The sequence below is a fragment of the Oncorhynchus mykiss genome, chromosome 5 (genome assembly GCF_013265735.2).
Source record: "Oncorhynchus mykiss isolate Arlee chromosome 5, USDA_OmykA_1.1, whole genome shotgun sequence".
In the NCBI taxonomy this organism is placed as follows: Eukaryota; Metazoa; Chordata; class Actinopteri; order Salmoniformes; family Salmonidae; genus Oncorhynchus; species Oncorhynchus mykiss.
In genome coordinates, this window is record NC_048569.1 from 73583252 (window position 1) to 73602270 (window position 19019).

General features: G+C 44.7%; 1 protein-coding gene across 16 annotated transcripts; it reads left to right on the forward strand.

Moving 5' to 3' along the window:
• Positions 1-130: 130 nt before the first annotated feature.
• Positions 131-17249, forward strand: nek1 (NIMA-related kinase 1). Of its 16 annotated transcripts, none has more exons than XM_021604267.2 (36): positions 132-287; positions 833-981; positions 1113-1209; positions 1614-1711; positions 1814-1897; positions 1989-2056; positions 2141-2251; positions 2809-2863; positions 3704-3904; positions 4022-4094; positions 4206-4357; positions 4578-4649; positions 4979-5038; positions 5123-5170; positions 5791-5871; positions 6020-6246; positions 6321-6443; positions 6597-6699; positions 6934-7008; positions 7883-7978; positions 8110-8283; positions 8378-8557; positions 8649-8708; positions 8852-9086; positions 9252-9380; positions 10334-10462; positions 10560-10730; positions 10834-11052; positions 11180-11285; positions 12684-12760; positions 12834-13057; positions 14121-14293; positions 14447-14763; positions 14863-14996; positions 15106-15238; positions 16419-17249. In XM_021604267.2, exons 2-36 carry the CDS (start codon positions 865-867, stop codon positions 16430-16432), a joined length of 4416 nt encoding a protein of 1471 aa, XP_021459942.2. In that variant the 5' UTR covers positions 132-287; positions 833-864; the 3' UTR covers positions 16433-17249. The 16 variants fall into 16 exon arrangements, with proteins under 16 accessions (XP_036834234.1, XP_021459942.2, XP_036834232.1 ...); XM_036978337.1 differs by having other exon boundaries at positions 10834-10983; XM_021604278.2 differs by having other exon boundaries at positions 8852-9019; positions 9314-9380.
• Positions 17250-19019: the final 1770 nt, after the last annotated feature.

Here is a 19019-nt window from a genome sequence, read left to right on the forward strand (position 1 = left end):
TAGCAGTGTGGTTAATTTAGGTTTAGGGATAGTTTTAAAATCAGATTAAAAAAATATACATTTTGGCAATAGGCGGGTTTTGTGACTTTGTGGATATGGTAACTAGTTACGACCCAGTTCTCCGCTTTACTTTTTGATTGACTGTTTTATTAGCCGCTAGGAACGAGAATGCTGTGGAGTCGACCAATGAAACGAAAGCATTGCACCACTGTAGTTAGATAGAGAGCGCAAGGGGCATTTTGTAGCAGTACGGAGATCTCTGATACGATGCATCAAATATCTTAGTGGTAAGTACATTTGAGCTAAATTTCTACGACTTCAAAGCGTGTGTTGACAGACTGACAACGGAGCCTTTTTAGTGGCTGTCAAACTCTCATTCAAATTCATGGCTTGTGTTTTTGAGAGCTATCATCCTCAGCCTCCTACTAGCTAGGTGCCAGGCTGTCAACTAGCTAGCTACTAGCACTGTCCAGCAGGCCCATCCTTATCATAGCATGGGAACGAGAACAGTTCATGATAATGCAGCCCAACATTGACAGCATTCGATCAAAAGAAAGACCAAATCATGTATTTTGGGGCGGGCGGGGTAAATTCGTATTAATGATGTACGCTTTAAATGATGGAAACTTACTACACCTGCACCACTACACTCTACTCCTTGAATCAACATCAATAATGGACAACGAATACAAAGCAGGCAGCCCATATATCCTTACAGTGGTTTATAGAATAGTACAGTAGCCCAAAGGTAGTTCTTCTGAAAACGTTCCATGTGACCACATACTTTTGGTGGTGAGTAAAAAAAAAACGGTGTGTTTTTGTGTCCTACCAGCCCCAGAATGAGGAGTCATCCGTTTCAGAGACATGGATAAATATGAAAAGGTGAGGAAGATTGGGGAGGGCTCCTTCGGGAAGGCAATTCTCGTCAAATCCAGGGAGGATGGAAAACAGTATGTCATCAAAGAGATTGGCATCTCCCGGGTAAGCCACAGAGAACCGTATATGACATAATGACCATTTAGCCCTACATGATGTTATGGAAATGATATTCCACCCATAATATGATATTATCAATGTCTTCCTTTTCCTCTCCATCTCACTTTCTATGGCAGATGTCTAGTAAAGAGAGACAGGAGTCCCGTAAAGAAGTGGCTGTTCTGGCCAACATGAGCCATCCCAACATCGTCCAGTACAAAGAGTCCTTTGAAGGTAAACAACAACCTGTGCACCATGCAGTCCAGTGACCCCAGTTCAGAGGTCAATAGTCAGCAGTGATGGCCAGAATGCCTCTATGCCTATATCAATTTCCTTGAGACTTTAGGTTTGTAATATACAGAGCCCTTCACCTGTGGTGTGATTTCTGATGAAGCAACGTGATCAATCTCAGTTGGTGTGAGACTTGGCAGCAGCTTCCAGAAAAGAAGTAGATTATCTGTCTGGCTCATTAATGAAACTAGAGCTAGACAGACCTCTCCCTCCGGATTCAATCCTGTAGTGTGTGTTTAACTTCAGCCTGGCCAGGGAGATCTAATAATTAGGTTTATGTGTCTTCTAGCACAGTGTAACACAGACAGGTTGGTTGAACCAATGCTTTCGCTCTGTGTGTTTTCTAGAGTGTGGATGTCTGTACATCGTAATGGATTACTGTGAGGGAGGAGACCTATTCAAGACGATCAACTCTCAGAAAGGAGTGCAGTTCCCTGAGGAGCAGGTAAAACATAAGAGGCAGGTGAAAATGCCCCCACAGACAGATTTTTGTCATGGATGGATGGATGTCATGAACATGCGTTTGACTCTGTCTGTATCTTAATAGATCCTGGATTGGTTGGTGCAGATATGCCTCGCCTTGAAGCACGTACATGACCGTAAGATCCTCCACAGAGACATCAAATCACAGGTAAATAAGAAGTTAGAGACCCTGTCCCCTGAATTTTGAGCATACTGTAGTACACATTACTCATCATACTTATATGGTTTGGAACTTTTAGAACATATTTCTGACCAAAGATGGAACCATACAGCTAGGAGACTTTGGGATTGCCAGGGTGCTGAATAGGTGAGTCATACAACATACTAAAGAATCTATCCCGTGTTTAGTGAAAAGGGGGCAACTTGTTTGCAATGTTCATCTCCATTTCAGTAACTCCACAATCCTCTTTCTCAGTACTGTGGAGCTAGCCAGGACATGTATCGGGACGCCTTACTACCTGTCACCTGAGATTTGTGAAAACAAACCGTACAACAACAAAAGGTAACCTGCACCCATATCTGGTTGAGGGGGCATTGTCTCATGATGGGATGTGAACTTTTAGGATTCTCTCTTTGTGTATGTCAATGTGAGTTTGTAACTACCATTTAAAAGGTGCAGAGTTGAATCATTTAATTTGTCACACACTCAGAACAATGCAGAGTCATTGGCTACACCACTATGATTATGTAATGGTGTCATGTATAGCCTTTATGGAGTCAACTTCCTGGCTGGTGTACATCCAGAGTGCTGGGCAGGACACCTGTATTGATTCTAACCTATTTAAATATGCATCATGTAATCTAATCAACCTCAGTTACATGAGTCTGTATTTGTCTTAATGAACTGTAGCATGCAGCCTCACACTACAGCAGCCTATGGTTGTCTTCTTGTTAACAGGAGTGCCTTTCTTTCCATGTTAGCTAATGTGTAGAAAAGCATCTTTAGCAATAATGTATGTGCAATACTGTGTGAGCAAGAATGTAATGTACCAATCCCAGAGAACTTATCCCTCCTCTCTCCATCTGTATGCTCTCTTTCTTTCCCTTTCACTCCTCCAGTGATGTTTGGGCCCTGGGGTGTGTCCTGTATGAAATGTGCACGCTAAAGCATGCAGTAAGTATTTGTGTGTGTGTGTGTGTGTGTGTGTGTTTAGGTGTGTCTTAAAGTCAGTAACAGAGTGAACCTGGGGCAGGCACAATATGAACGCTCACTCTCTCCCATATATAATGCATGATGATTCTCTCTGGAGTCAGTTGTGTTTCAGATAGTCTTTTTTAATGGCTGATCATTTCTGCTGAGTACGTGGTCTGTTTAATTCTAAAAAGGTCTAATAATATTAATTACATTTATACATTTGAGTTATTAAGGAGACAATCTTATCCAAAGCGACAGTCACTTTAAGAATGTTTACATATTCTGCATTACATCTCATATGTATTCTATTCTACTGTATCGAAGTCTATGCCGCTCTGACATTGCTCGCCTAATATTTATATATTCTTAATTCCATTCCTTTATTTTAGATTTGTGTGTATATGTTGTGAAATTGTTAATGGCTTGTTAGATATTACTGCACTGTTGGAAAGAGAAACACAAGCATTTCGCTACACCCGCAATAACATCTGCTAAATATGTGTATGTGACATAATTAACAGGTTGATTACACAGCTCGTGTCGCGTGCGCTGCAAAATATATTTAGAAATCTGTTTTTCAATTTTGATTTCAACTTACAGTAGCGAGTGCACACATTTTCAGACTTTTGTACTGGTCCCTTGTGGGAATCGAACCTATAACCCTGGCATTGCAAGCACCATACTCTACCAGCTTGGCCACACAGGACCACTATTCATAATGTCAGAAGAGGCCATTAGTGTAATCAGTCATTCCCTTTGGTTGTGTCTGGCCTGCTATTTTAGTTATTAAGGAAGCATACCGTGTGTGTTCCCTCTTAGTTTGAGGCAGGTAACATGAAGAACCTGGTTCTGAAGATCATCCGGGGCTCGTACCCCCCTGTGTCGATCCACTACTCCCAGGACCTTCGCTCTCTCATGGGCCAGCTGTTCAGACGCAACCCCCGGGAGAGACCCTCTGTCAGCTCTATCCTCGACAAACCCTTCCTCTCCCACAGAATCTTCAGGTTCCTCACCCCAGAGGTAGGATACACACACACACAAGGTCCCAGGGACTGTTAGCCCTTTGACAGTATGACACACACTGTGAATCTAGTCTTTTCAGCACAACAATATGATGTTTGGTTTTCTCCCATTCAGATTATCGCTCAGGAATTCAGCCATAGCTTCCTCCACAAGCAGCCTAAAGCAGGTGTGGCGCAGGCAGCATCAGGTAAACACACACACCACATAAAATGCTAACACATTTGAATGAATACACATGCCTCACTCTTACACCAAGAACCTCAACTTTGTAATGTAGTATCTTTCTTACCCTCTCTAGCCAAGCGTCGCGCCCCTGCTCCCATGCCTGTAACTCCAGCCCAGAAGATCACCAAACCAGCCGCCAAATATGGAGTGCCTTTAAATGTCAGGAAAGCCTCAGATGCAGCCATGAAACCTGCCGAGTGGAAACCAGCCGTCAAACACAAGATGGTTAGTACTGGAAGAGAGCCAGTGACGTCTTTCAGCCTTCTCAACAGGATGATCCTATACTGGCTGTGCATCCTTGTCTACTGCCCCTCCACTGAGACAGATCTATTCATATTGGTTATGAATGTGTGTTATGAAGATGTGTCATGTTACACCTCAGTGGGACATGGATGGGCGTGTGTGTGTCCTCTGAGTCTGAACCCCAGTGTTATATGTTGCTCAGGCCCCCGTCCCCCTCCCAGCAGCACCCCAGAGGAGAGTGAGTCGAGTGGAGGAAGAGAGGAGGAAATATGAGGTAGCTACAACAGAGAGAGCGCCTCCTGTAACCTGTATTAACCCCTGCATCTCCTTTTCTTCCTTCCATTACCCCACCCACATAAAGTTCCCTCCTGACGTACATCCTTTTTTCTTCCTCATCATCACTCATCCAAACAGAGTGCAGCCCCCCACTTCTCCTCTTCCAGACAGTTTGAATAGCCCTCCCTCTTCTACACCCCTCTTTCTCCTAACCTGCCTAAAGAGTGCTCTTTTTCCCCCCTCCTTGTATACCTGTTCTATAGCAGTGAACCTCTTGCGTCTTAGTAAGTTCGTGGTTTCATGTTGACTATTGTGTTTACACTACAGGAAGGTGCCAGGAAGAAAAGGATGGAGCTGATTGAGAAAGAGAGGAAACAGAGGGAGCAGGTCAGCTGGGTGTCTAGCATTTGATATACTGTATTACATCTGAAATATGAAACTTCAGATTGTTCATCTTTATTTGTTCTTCAGATGTTTCTGTTGAAGGCTGGACAGATGAAGCGATATGAGCGGGAAAAGGTGAGTCAAATCGAATGTTATTTTCCACGTGCTTCGTAAACAACAGTTGTACACTAACAGTGAAGTACTTACTTACGGGCCCCACAACAATGCAGAGAGAAAAATAATAGAAAAAATAACAACACAAGGAATAACTACACAATGAGTAACGATAACTTGGCTGTATACAGGGAACACCAGTACTGAGTCGATGTGCAGGTGTATGAGGTAATTGAAGTAGACGGTACATATGGATAAAGTGACTAGTCAACAGGATAGCTAATAAGCAATAGCAGCAGCGTATGTGATGAGTCAAAAGGGGGCCATTGCAGAAAGTCTAGGTAGCTATTTGGTTAACTATTTAGCAGTCTTATGACTTGATGGTGGAAGCTGTTCAGGGTCCTGTTGGTTCCAGACTTTGTGCATCGGTACTGCTTACCATGCGGTAGCAGAGAGAACAGTCTCTGACTTGGGTGGCTGGAGTCTTTTGACCATTTTTAGGGCCTTCCTTGACAGTGGGGGTAGTATAACTGTAAACAGTAGTTATTTACACTATGTAACATTATGACATTGCAGTAGTGACGATCAAACTTAAGCATTTCATGTAATGCTTATAGTGACTAGTGAACTTTGACCCCCAGATAAACCGGATCAACCGAGCTCGAGAACAGGGCTGGAGGCATGTCCTGAGCTCTAGTGGAGGCAGCAGTCCAGAGAGGAAGGTACAGAATGACCCCCCCCCCCCCCCCCCCCCTCATCATCATCATCATCATCTACTGTGGTTTCACTTCATTAGTCTCACTACACTGGAGATGTTTTATCATCAATCAAAGCTTCTCCTCTCTAACTCACTGTCTTATCTGTCCCCAGTGTTTTGTAGGAGGTGGTGGTATGATGGCTGGGTTTGCAGCTCCTGTCCCAGAGCCCCTGCTTCCTGCTCCATGTCCTGCCCAGGGCCCCACCCCAGGCCCTGCCCCGCTCTCCCCTAGCAGGGGCCCATATGAACACTACCATGCTGCTCTGGACCAGCTGGCCAAACCTCAGCCCAAAGAGGGTGCCAGAGAGGGATTCGGAGCAGGAGGAGACACTCCTGTTAGGTGGGTTCAGCCATCATTTCCTTTGGGTAATTTATTGACTCAGGTGACTGATTGTGTTGTTTTGTATGTGTAAGGGGTGTGCCAGCTGCTGCCAGCTCAGTGCTGCCCAATGGCCCTGCTCGTCTCCCAGACCCTGATGTGGTGAAGAGAGAGCTACGGAGGCTAGAGTATGTCACCAAACAAACCCATGTTAGCAGGTCCGTGGTTGGTCACAAACCATTCTAGAAAACATTACTCTGTCTCTGACCGGCATTAAAGCTTTGCATGATATTGGATCATATTTATTAGTTATTCCTTACGTTGTATCAATACTAAGTCAATTAAATAACTTCCTCTCCAACTGTCTCCAGGCAACGGGGTCACGCAGCAGCTGAACGGGCCAATCAGGTTCAGGAGTTTCTGCAGCGTAAGAGAGATGCCATGCTGAACAAGGTCCGCGCTGAGGGACAGCTGGTACGTTTTCTCCTTCCTGCCCCCCATTTCTATACTTCTGCTCACTGAACAATAGGATGTCTCTTTTAAAGTCTGTTCAGTTCTCACAAAAGATAACGGGGTTGTTGTATGGTCATGGTTAATAACCAAAGTGTCGATCTGGAATCAAGGTTGAATTGCATGCTTACCGGAGTTTAGACAAAATGCAGCACATTTTTATACATGTGAAATGTGGTTGAATTGAACGGTGAACAGGGTGCCCGGCAAAACCTGGCAGCCATCTATGGTCGGTCCAGCTACAGCAGGCCCAAACCCAACAAAGAGGAGGAGGTAGGAGCCCAGCTCTCAGCTCTGGATGTCCAGCCGGCCTCACCCCATCTGATCCCTCACTCATAACAACATGCCTGGGTTTGGCTTGCCCTCTTCAGTTGTGTCTGCATGACACTACACTCAGACACATCCCCTTAAAAGAATAATCCACTTAAAAACTATCTTTTTGTATTTTGTTCATTAATCGACTGTTGATACAGTCCCAAAATGTTTTGCATGTCAGCAATCAAGTTTTCAAGATGGGCTTTCAAAAAGCAAGTTGTCACTTGCCACATCATCATGATGCAAAACACTCTTGAAAACCTGATTGCTGACTTTCTTAATATTTTGGGACTGTATATTTTTTGATTGGATTATTCCTGTAACTCTGCAGTCAAAGTCACCCAGCAGCACCTCCCAGTGTCCGACTCCCTGTATTGCATGTACTGTGTCACCAGGTGTGTGTGTCAATGCACAAGTGTGATTCAGACCTCATACATTTGGTGCACCAGTAATAGCTTTTTTTCCCCTTTCCATAACATATTTTTGTGCACATTATGTTGTCCCTTTTTTTGATCATTTTTTTTTATGGAATAAATTAATCTCAAGTAACTCCAGTGTTTCCTTTTTAGGTGTTTGAGTAACTCAAGCTTTGTTTTTATATATTGCACCAGTGTCTTTCTTGCAGTATCAAGTATGTGGATGACTGATTTTACGTCGGTTCTTACATGTCATTTGTTATAGGAAACCATTTTAGTGGATTATTTTGTCATCTGTTTGTGTATGTTGTATAGCTTTGTGTCATATGATGTGTAACCTGTGTGAGTCTGATCCGTGCTGTAGCCTCTTAGCAATATGTGAACTCTTTGTTTGTGTGTTAGTATAACTTCTGCAGTTATGTTCTCAGGAGTACCTGTCCCGGCTGAGGCAGATCAGGCTACAGAACTTCAATGAGAGACAGCAGATCAAAGCACGCCTCAGAGGAGTGAAGGTATCCTTCCACCCTTTCAGAACACATCAGCATAACATCCTTTTAATCAGCCTCTGAACTTCTGTTATGTTTTGGCATTTTTGTTTGCGGGTAATGGCGGCATCATCTGGTTGTTCGCGTGATCAATCCAGTACGACAGTGATGGCTCAGACAGCAAGGAGTCCTGTGAGGAGACAGAGCTGAGGAGAAAGAAGATTGAAGCACTGAAGGCCCAAGCGCAGGCCCGTGCTGCTGTGTTGAAGGAGCAGCTAGAGAAAAAAAGGAGAGAGGCCTATGAGAGAGAGAAGAGAGCCTGGGAGGATCACGTAAGTCCCCATACTCCTCAAGCTCATCTGCTACAATTGTACAGCATGTGTAGGATTAAAATCACTAACATTGATTGTGGTGTGTTTTTGTCAGCTTGCTGCTCGAGACGTGAAGGTTGGAATGGTAGCAGGAGGTGTAGCAGTAGAGCTAGCTCCTCCCCCTCGGCCTGGCCCCTCCCTCCCTGTACAGGACGTTGTAGCTAGAGCCCAGCCTGCATCCAAACCCTCCACCCCTGTCATCTCCATGACTTCTGCTCTGAAGGACGTGGGAGCAGTCAGTAAACACTTAAAGCTTTCAGTTATTTTCCTCCATTATTCCATTTTTATTACACATGCTTTCTTTCTCCCATTTGTCTGTCTCCCAGCAGCTGGCGTCTGTGCAGAGCTCTTTTAAAGATGACTTTCCTAAAACGGACATCATTAAGGTGAGTTGGGTCAATAACTTCCAATACAGCACAGTGCTGCTTCACAAAATTACTATTTTACACTGAGGCTAGTTGGTTGCAGTGCCTTTTGGTTTATAGTAAGACAGTGACTATATGTTTGGTTTTATTGGTGATTTCTTCAGAGTGAGAAGAAGGAGATTCTCCGGAGACTGAATCAGAACTTGAAGGCCCAGAGCCCTGAGGAGGAGGTGTCAGCCACACCCTCAGAAGAACTATGCCCCACCCCCCAGCAGAGCCAGCCTATCGCAGAGGACAGACCGTCCTCTGGTGGGGACAGGAAAAAGTGGGAGGCTGTAGCTCCGTCTATTCTCTCTGTAGCCCAGCAGACTCTAGAAGAGACCTGTATCAGAACGACTGGTGAGTTATACCATCTGTCTCCTAGAGCCGGACTCTTAAACAGAATCTTGTTCGCTATAGAAAGGACTAGGACCTGTTTGAATTGCTGGATTGACAAGAACCGTGGATCCTTACTCTCACCATTTTGATTCTGAGCTCCATCTCTCTTCCTCTCCTTCTCCCCAGGCTCTCAGGCTCTGTCTCCAGAGGAGAGACCGTCCTCTGGTGGGGACAGGAAGAAGTGGGAGGCTGTAGCTCCGTCTATTCTCTCTGTAGCCCAGCAGACTCTAGAAGAGACCTGTATCAGAACGACTGGTGAGTTATACCATCTGTCTCCTAGAACCGGACTCTTAAACAGAATCAAATCAAATGTATTTGTCACATACACATGGTTAGCAGATGTTAATGCGAGTGTAGCGAAATGCTTGTGCTTCTAGTTCCGACAGTGCAGTAATAACCAACGAGTAATCTAACCTAACAATTCCAAAACTACTACCTTATACACACAAGTGTAAAGGGATAAAGAATATGTACATAAAGATATATGAATGAGTGATGGTACAGAACGGCATAGGCAAGATGCAGTAGATGGTATCGAGTACAATATATACATATGAGATGAGTAATGTAGGGTATGTAAACATTATATTAAGTAGCATTGTTTAAAGTGGCTAGTGATATAATTTACATAAATTTCCATCAATTCCCATTATTAAAGTGGCTGGGGTTGAGTCAGTGTGTTGGCAGCAGCCACTCATGTTAGTGATGGCTGTTTAACAGTCTGATGGCCTTGAAATAGAAGCTGTTTTTCAGTCTCTTGGTCCCTGCTTTGATGCACCTGTACTGACCTCACCTTCTGGATGATAGCTGGGTGAACAGGCAGTGGCTCGGGTGGTTGTTGTGCTTGATGATCTTTATGGCCTTCCTGTGACATCGGGTGGTGTAGGTGTCCTGGAGGGCAGGTAGTTTGCCCCCGGTGATGCGTTGTGCAGACCTCACTACCCTCTGGAGAGCCTTACGGTTGAGGGCGGAGCAGTTGCCATACCAGGCGGTGATACAGCCCGACAGGATGCTCTCGATTGTGCATCTGTAGAAGTTTGTGAGTGCTTTTGGTGACAAGCTGAATTTCTTCAGCCTCCTGAGGTTGAAGAGGCACTGCTGTAGAAAGGACTAGGACCTGTATGAATTGCTGGGTTGACAAGAACCGTGGATCCTTACCCTCACCTTTTGATTCTGAGCTCCATCTCTCTTCCTCTCCTTCTCCCCAGGCTCTCAGGCTCTGTCTCCAGAGGAGAGACCATCCTCTGGTGGGGACAGGAAGAAATGGGAGGCTGGATCTCCATCTATTCTCTCTGTAGCTCAGCAAACTCTAGAGGATACCTGTATCAGGACCGCTGGTGAATAACCTAGACGCATGCATTCCAGCACAATATCTCCTACATCCAGACTATATCTACATGTATACTAATAGATATCTGTTTGTGTATGTTGTAGAACAGACAGTGGGTGAGGTCATTCGGATGGATGTGCTACAGGACGACGCCCCTAGAAAAGCATGGGGGCGGAGCCCGGATTCTCAGGTGCTGAGAGTTCTACAGGAGGCGGAGCTTCAGCCTCTTACCCAGCTGCTGGGGAATGTCAACATCTGTGAAGAGAAACTCACTGGCGAGTCCTTAATATACCCACCAACACACACTTACCATTACCAACCACATTCCGTACAGACTCAACGTCTAAGTGCTAATGATTCTGATTGGTTCCCATTCAGACAACTTGAATCAGACGGCTAAGATGGTTGGTGTGAGTGGAACTAAGGAAGTGATGCATTCAGAGGCAAGCCCACCTGCTGTGATATCTGTCGTTAAGAACACAGAGGTCAAAGGTCAGGAAGAGGGGATGATCTCAGTAGACGTGACGGGTCAGGAGAAGAGGCAGGCTATATTAGAAGAGATGCTAAAGACCCCACCCAAACCGATAGAGATGGAGGGTGAGGGAGTGGGTTACATACTATACAGGTTGTCAGATACTGGCAATCTTCATCCAGAGACCTGCAGTCAGTGTATTATATAACACCACCTAAATCACTCAGTCAGTTGTTCTCTTGTTCTCTCCAGATCCAGCAGACTTGGAGTCAGTGGTCCTGGAGGAGTGCCCAAAGCAGGCCTCAAATTCACCAGCTGGAGTAGTGCATGCCTGGGAGAAACGAGCCCTGCCGCTGGGGTGAGGGTTTGCTGGCTCCCCACTGGAGCTGGATTACAGAAATCTAATCCAAGAATAGGTTTCGTTAATCAAGACCTAATGTGATTTACATTGGATTAAAAACCTGTACCTTTAGACTAACATGTGACTTGAACTATAATGAAGCTTAGACATAATATTAGTATTTTTATTTTATTTTAATTTTACCCCCTTTTCTCCCCAATTTTGTGGTATCCAATTGTTAGTAGTTACTATCTTGTCTCATCACTACAACTCCCGTACGGGCTCGGGCATCCAACCCGGAAGCCAGCCGCACCAATGTGTCGGAGGAAACACTGAGCACCTGGCGACCTGGTTAGCGTGCACTGCGCCCGGCCCGCCACAGGAGTCACTGGTGCGCGATGAGACAAGGATTTCCCTACCGGCCAAACCCTCCCTAACCCGGACGACGCTAGGCCAATTGTGTGTCCGCCCACGGACCTCCCGGTAGCGGCCGGCTGCGACAGAGCCTGGGAGCGAACCCAGAGTCTCTGGTGGCACAGCCCCTAGACCACTAGTATCCTAAAATGTAATCTACGTAATTCCCAAAAGCAATTATAATGAGAGGACCATAAACAATAACTAGTAATGCTGCATACTCAAATCTCACCTTTCTGATAAAATTGCTGAGGTGTAGTCACTTTGAAGGACACAAGCTCAAGTACACAGTTCAAATATGAAATATTTTATGACGTTTTTCCTATTCAACAAAACTGTATGAATAAGACTTGAAATTGCTCATCTGCTTTCTTAATATAGTATAATCAAATTAGAAAACCACTAACTATAAGATTTGTGTATTTAGAAAATGTGCATATTTTCTCAAGGTCTCTCTTGATCAAAACATCCCCCCCCCCCCCCCCCCCCCACTGCTGTGAACGTCACACAGATCTCTATCTTGGCTTCCAAAACTAATTAGGAACTCACTCTCCTTTAATCTCATATACATCTTGTACATCTATGACAAACAAAGTGGAATTATTTTAGATTACTGGATATAAATCGACCTCTGAATGTGCTATAGTGATGAAATAACTCTCTCCTGCTGCACTACGGTGTAAGGATTGCAGGCATTTGCTTTGTCAGTGGCTGATACATATGGTTCAGCCAGGAGTTGATGGACAGTTGGAAGAGCAAATTAAATGGTAGGAGGGACATCCCAGCTTCAAGTGGTTTCAGATTTCACATCCTAGATTTCACAAAAATATACTGTGTCTCTGGGAACCAGATCGATTTATAATTGAAAATGTCAGTCGGAACTGGTACCAGAACCACGCAGGTCCCCTAAGGGGTGTTGACATCTAAGTGGTTTTAAGAAATGTTCATGAAACTCAATTATCAAGAATTATGTCTTGATTTTGTATGTGATTCTCCTATTAGGCCACCAGAGGGCAGAGTAACACCAGCAGAAACCAAAGAGGTTGGGGAGAAAGCAGAGAAGCAACCTGAATCCTCCGGTAAGCTGAGAGAGACACTTCTAAAACTAAACTACCTTTGGTGTCCCATACTCACCTCCCTCCCTCCCTCTAGGTATAGCACCTGTGTATGAGGAACCTCTGTTTGTGAAGCTGTGCTCCTCGCCGGCCCACCGCCGTACTGCAGCTCTGGTTCTTATGTCAGCCCAGTCGTCCATGGAGGACTCGTCCTCTTCTCTAGCCTCACGCTCACGCTCCGTCTCTCCTCTCCGCTCCAAACACCACAATGCCCTCCTCATCGGCCTCTCCACCGGCCAGTTTGATGCCAACAACCCAAAGGTGAACAACACTTCTCCTCAAGGAGACTGGAGATAAGAACTAAGGAGAATGAATGGATGTGGAATTGCTAAATAATTCTGAATAACTATTAACATAATCGCACTGTTATGGTGACCCTGAACATCCTCTTTATAATACAACACAAGTAACGAACATATTCTCCTTTTATAAAATGAACAAACAACATATTTCAGAGGTGAATGAAATTGGCTGGTTAATTTCTATATCAATCACATGACAGGATCTGTACCTTCCATTTAATATGATCTTTTATTCTATCCTCTAAAGTGATGTTCAGCTGTAGAGGATGTTTAGGAAATGAACTCTGACCCTTCTGCCTGTGCATGAGAAATGTGGAGGTTCTGTGGTATTTTTAGGTTTTGATTCAGTCTTTATTAATGAAGGGCTTTGGAATAGAGCCAGTCATATTAATCACATGGTCTGAAGAAGGCATGATGAGAGAGGCTATTTATCTTCCTGCATTTTTCATAACATCAATCAGGGACGAAGGAGAGCGGTGCAGAGAGAGACAGGCAAAGCTCCCTGTTATTTGTTTGTAGGGATGGGTGTGTCAGAGCTCTACCTTTGATCCGTGTGTGTACTCTGGTCCAGCTTTGAGCCCTACATGTATGTGTTTTCAGCGATGGCTCTCCCTGGACAAAGCGTTATTAATGCAATTCTTCCACATCCGTGATGTGTCATCATACCAGAGTCCACTCCACTGGCCAGCCTCACGCATGCACACACACCTGCACACATGTCCTCGAACATGCTCCAACTGATACCTCAACTGGCCCCAGGTTAAAGGCATTTTTCACATTTAAAGAATGTCGGTTACTAGTCCACCGCTCTAACCACTAGGCTACCCTGCCGCCCCAAAAGGAATTTGATTACAATTTGATTAATTTCCTTGATCTTCTGGGCACCTGACCTGCACTATAACTTATGGCAAAATCCTGTTGCAAACTTTCAAAAAAAGTAAAGTTGGTGCTAAAAATATGCATCTGTGATATTTATTTAGTCATGGTGGGTGTGTGACCGGTGCTTTACTGTTTGTCCTCAGATGCTGCGTACCTGCTCTCTACCAGACCTCAGCAGACTGTTCAGCTCTCTACAGGAGGCAGGAGGGGCCAACGGGGCGGTTGCCCCTGACAACGACAACAATCTGGATATAGAGGACATGGAGGAAGAGGAGGAAGAAGAGGCCAAAGAGGATGAACAATCAGAGACTGAAGAGTAAGATACTCATTGCACTACACATGCGCACACACACAGTGAGTATATGTAGAATACAAAGAAACCCAATTTCACTTCTGTGTTTTGTGGAACATCCTTTGTGCAGTTTGAAAACATGACGTGCTATGAGTACTATGAGCTGTGTTCTCTCAGTGTGTATGAGGATGATGACTTGAGGGAGCTAAGGGCCTCCATGGAGAGACTCCTGCAGGAGGAGCGCAGCGAGGAAGATGAGGGGGGATCTGGCTCTAACTCTGGTAGTCCTCCAGAGGAAGAGGGAGGCGATGGCTTTAACGGCAACCCTGCTGAGGATGAAGATGATGAGGAGCTGAACGGGATGGCTGTGGATGAGGAGGAGGGTTCTAATGGGAGTCCAGGTGATGAAGAGGCAGGACACACACTCACCAACGGACTGGAAGAAGAGGAGCACCACAGCAGTGAGAGCCAGCTCAATGAAGAATGGCAATCGGGTACATTAGTAATCCTTCCTTCATCCACATGCACAATACTGTAGCTACAATGCATGCAGCCAGAAGCAGATTTTCAATAGGATTGTGTGTGAACAACAGATGACAGTGGTGAGGAGGAGGACGGTGCGGCTGAACAGCAGGACAGCATATTCAGCCGTCTGGAGGAGCTGCGGTTTAACCTGGAGCAGGAGATGGGCTTTGAGAACTTTATAGAGGCCTACAACAAGATCAAGGTATGGATGGGACCTGCTTACCCCCTACCCTCCTGAAGTCATTCATTATCTATCATACAGCAATTACACATGGTCATTGAATTTTCATGATGTCCTTGTACCATTAAAGGCAATTCATGAAGATGAGGATGAGAACATCGACATGGGCCCCGACATGGTACTGAACATCCTGGGGACTGAGCACCAGCACCTGTACCCCAACATCCTTCACCTGGTCATGGCTGATGGAGCCTACCAAGAGGGTTAGTATCAAGAGGGTTATACCAAGAGGGTTAGAGTGTGTGTGTGTATCCCACCTTCTCTTATTCCCCCTTTGTTTTGATGGATCTCTTTTCCCTCATGTTTAAATCACGGTCCCATATGTGTTTTTCTATTAATTGTTGTGTTCAGCCAGTATACTGATTCCCTCTTAAACAGGTTTTCCCAGAGCGCTAGACTGCGTGAGCGAGCCAATAAACCCTTTAATCTAATCTGCCCAATCCTATTCTCCCCTAACGCCCCACGGGCTCAGACAATTAGGGACTATGTCAACGTGAAACACACCCTAAAGACTCTCTGTCTGTCTCCCCCTCACTCCCCCGCCTCACCCCTGTGCCAAGTCAGCTGTCATATGCTGGGGGAAGGGAGGGGAGAGGGAGTGTTTAATTTGTGTCTGATGGAACAGAACGGAACTCTACCAGGACATGAGAGCAGAGGCTTCAGACGGCTCTCAAGCTCTCTCTGGACTATCTCTATGCTCTCTCTTTGTTTTGTTCTCTCTAACACTTTGGATAAAATGAAACACTTGTCTTTCTCCCCCCCTTACCACTCTATTCTGTGTAGATGTCCAGTGCTGGTCTATTTGTCTCTAACAGCCTTGCTCCCTCCCTTTCGATCCATTTTTATTTGATCTGATGTGTGACTCAAGCCCTTCCATTTAGGTAGAGATGTTAATGGAACCAGGCAGGAGGCTTTCTCTCTGAAGCTCAAGGCTTCTGATTTCAAACTCTTTCTGCTGATAGAAGTCTGCCTGTAATGGGAATTAGTCTAACCTGTCGCTGAAGATTAGAGCCTCCATTGATTCTTAAAGGGTTACATGTCTGAATGAAGTGTGTTTGACTGTTGGGCCTAAGGGGGTGATCCTGCTGAATGTTGTGTTACGGTTGTTTTGTCTTGTAGGGTGCCAGATTCACACCTTTTATAGTGTTCAGGGTTTAAGGTCACTGATTTGGGATTAATGGAAATGTGAATTTAGTAATAAAGACTGCAAAAGTGATGTGCTCAGCTTTTTGCCCAGCACCTCAGATTAAGAAAGCTGATTTGACCTGGGGCTCTGAGTGTACTCAGCCACTCTCTCATGCTACAGCCTATCTAATGACTCATTGGTTTTAACATGCAACTTCACATCTCTCTCTCTTTCTCCATCCCCTCTTCTTCTTTTAGATAATGATGAATAGGGGATATGCGTCCAAGCCGCTGGCAGCTTCTGACAATCTGCTAGCCATCTGATGTCTTCCCAAGGTGCACTGCATGTGGTAGACGACTCTCTGTGTGGAGGGTTGGGGCCATAGATGGATCTGGGAGGGGTTGGAGCCAGGCTCTGGCACAGTTGCATGATTGAATAGGCTATCTAGTACACTGATGTCTGTATTTCCTACTTCCACTTCAAACACCTGACTCACTCTTTTTTAACTTCATGTTCATATGAAAGTGCATTATCAAGAAATACTTTCTGGTAACCAAAGTTAAATGGAAGGTTTCGTCAAACATAAATCTGTCTGTATCTGTTGGAATATATTTATTGACCAGCACCATATCAAATGGTCAATTTAAAGGTCAAACAGGTGATTGTACATGTGATATTCCTAATGCTGGGGTTAGGACCACCCAGTCACCATCCTCACAATACAAACCAGGTCAACTTCTATAAACGTGCAAAACATATTTTCCATAAAAACCCGTTGGACCTCCTTTTTTAAATTACTTTTTCATACAGCTAAATGTTATCTAATGCATTTTCACATTTCTTACCTGTTCTGTTAACCCCAAAATATGTGTTCAGCTCAAAAGGAAGATCACTTTTTGTTTAAGGATGTTGTATGTTGGCATGGTAGCAGCTGCAAGGGACTGCTACTTGTTTGCTTTATGTCAAGTCAGATTGTTACTCTGTTAAGAGAATTGTAAAGATATAAATTACTGGTAATGATATCGATTTTAAAGCGTTATTCTTATTTGATAATAAAGGAAATATTGTAAATAAATGCTTTTTTCTAATCTTTGTTTAGATTTAAGTCTTGTTTGGTGTTTTACTGTATGCATTTTCGCATGTTTGTGTATGATGACTCTGCATAGATCCATTACACTCAAGAAGGACTAAGAAGGTTACATTTCAGACTGCTGCGTTTTCAAAAACATTAATTTTATTGCGCTTTTCTCAGAAGTGTGTGTGTGTGTGTGGTGGCTGGTGATAATTGTAGCTCTTGCACAATCAAGCTTTGCCAGCCACTGTATGAAGGATCACTATGTTTTAATATACTTTGTGACACTGCATGTGGTGAGCCCTACATATCTACAGGCAACTCTCTGAGGGTTGACTCTCACTGAAGGGGGCAGGAGAGGCCTGTGTTGTCCTGTCCATCAGGAACCACTGTTCAGCTGCGATCAGACTACAGTGGGAGAACCCTACTGTGGATTTCCCCTGACCCAAGGCATACTAAATGACAAAATTCTAATAACAAATATTCTCAGACTACAGGGACCACTATAGTCCCTGTGCCCAAGAAAGAGAAGGTAACCTGCCTAAATGACTACTGCCTGCAGCACTCACGTTGGTAGCAATGAAGTGCTTTGAAAGGCTGGTCATGCCTCACATCAATACCATCATCCCAGAAACCCTAGACCAGCTCCAATTTGCATACCGCCTCAACAGATCCACAGATGATGCAATCTCAATCACACTCCGCACTGCCCTTTCACAATCTGGACAAAAGAAACGGCTATATGAGAATGTGGTTCATTGACTACAGCTTAGCGTTCAACACCATAGTGCCCACAAAGCTCATCACTAAGCTAAGGAGCCTGGGACTTAACACCTCCCTCTGCAACTGGATCCTGGACTTCCCGACGGGCCGCCCCACAGGTAGTAAGGGTAGGCAACAACACATCTGCCACGCAGATCCTCAACACGGGGGCCCCTCAGGTGCGTGCTTAGTCCCCTTCTGTACTCCCTGTTCACTTACGACTGCGTGGCCAAGCACGACTCCAACACCATTAAGTTTGCTGACGACAACGGTGGTAGGCCTGATCACTGACAACGATGAGACAGCTTATATAGAGGTCAGAGACCTGGCATTGTGGTGCCAGGACAACAACCTCTCCCTCAACATGAGCAAGACAAAGGAGATGATCGAGGACTACAGTAATGACCCAAATTCACATCGACGGGGCTGTAGTGGGGTGCGTCGAGAGTTTCGAGAGTTTCTCCTCGATTGTCCATCCAGGTAATCAGCCTTCCCAGACATGTTCTGGAGGCCCTCCCTGACTGTGGTGATTTCATTCTGCATAGAGGAACAGTTTCTGGGAAGTGTATCCCGTGTGGTCTTCAATACATCCACATCCAGTAATTGTAATTACTTCGCCACTATGGCCTATTTATTGCCTTACCTCCTGCCTTACGCCATTTGCACACACTGTATATATATACTTTTTTTCTATTGTGTTATTGACTGTACGTTTGTTTACTCTGTGTTGTTGTTTGTGTCGCACTGCTTTACTTTATCTTGGCCAGGTCGCAGTTGTAAATGTGAACTTGTTCTCAACTGGCCTACCTGGTTAAATAAAGGTGAAATAAAAAATCAAATCAAATCCTTCATAGCGAACTGAAGTTTTTTTTTAATGTCTTGTACTTCTTTAGTCAGGTCGTCCAGCCGTTTGTTGGTAGACTCCATGATCATTTGTATGAAGCTTTTAAAGTTATTTTCCTGCTGGTGTATCATTTCCTTGTAGAAAACTTTCTGCTCCTCCAAGGGTTCACGTACCTGCCCA

What these genes read in the sequence shown, in the direction of transcription:
- nek1 (XM_021604267.2), top strand. Translation starts at nt 865, where the DNA reads ATGGATAAATATGAAAAGGTGAGGAAGATTGGGGAGGGCTCCTTCGGG. An exon ending in GACCTGTATCAGAACGACTG is followed by an intron (nt 9,381 to 10,333) that starts GTGAGTTATACC and finishes CCTTCTCCCCAG; the next exon opens with GCTCTCAGGCTCTGTCTCCA. An exon ending in CAATGAAGAATGGCAATCGG is followed by an intron (nt 14,764 to 14,862) that starts GTACATTAGTAA and finishes TGTGAACAACAG; the next exon opens with ATGACAGTGGTGAGGAGGAG.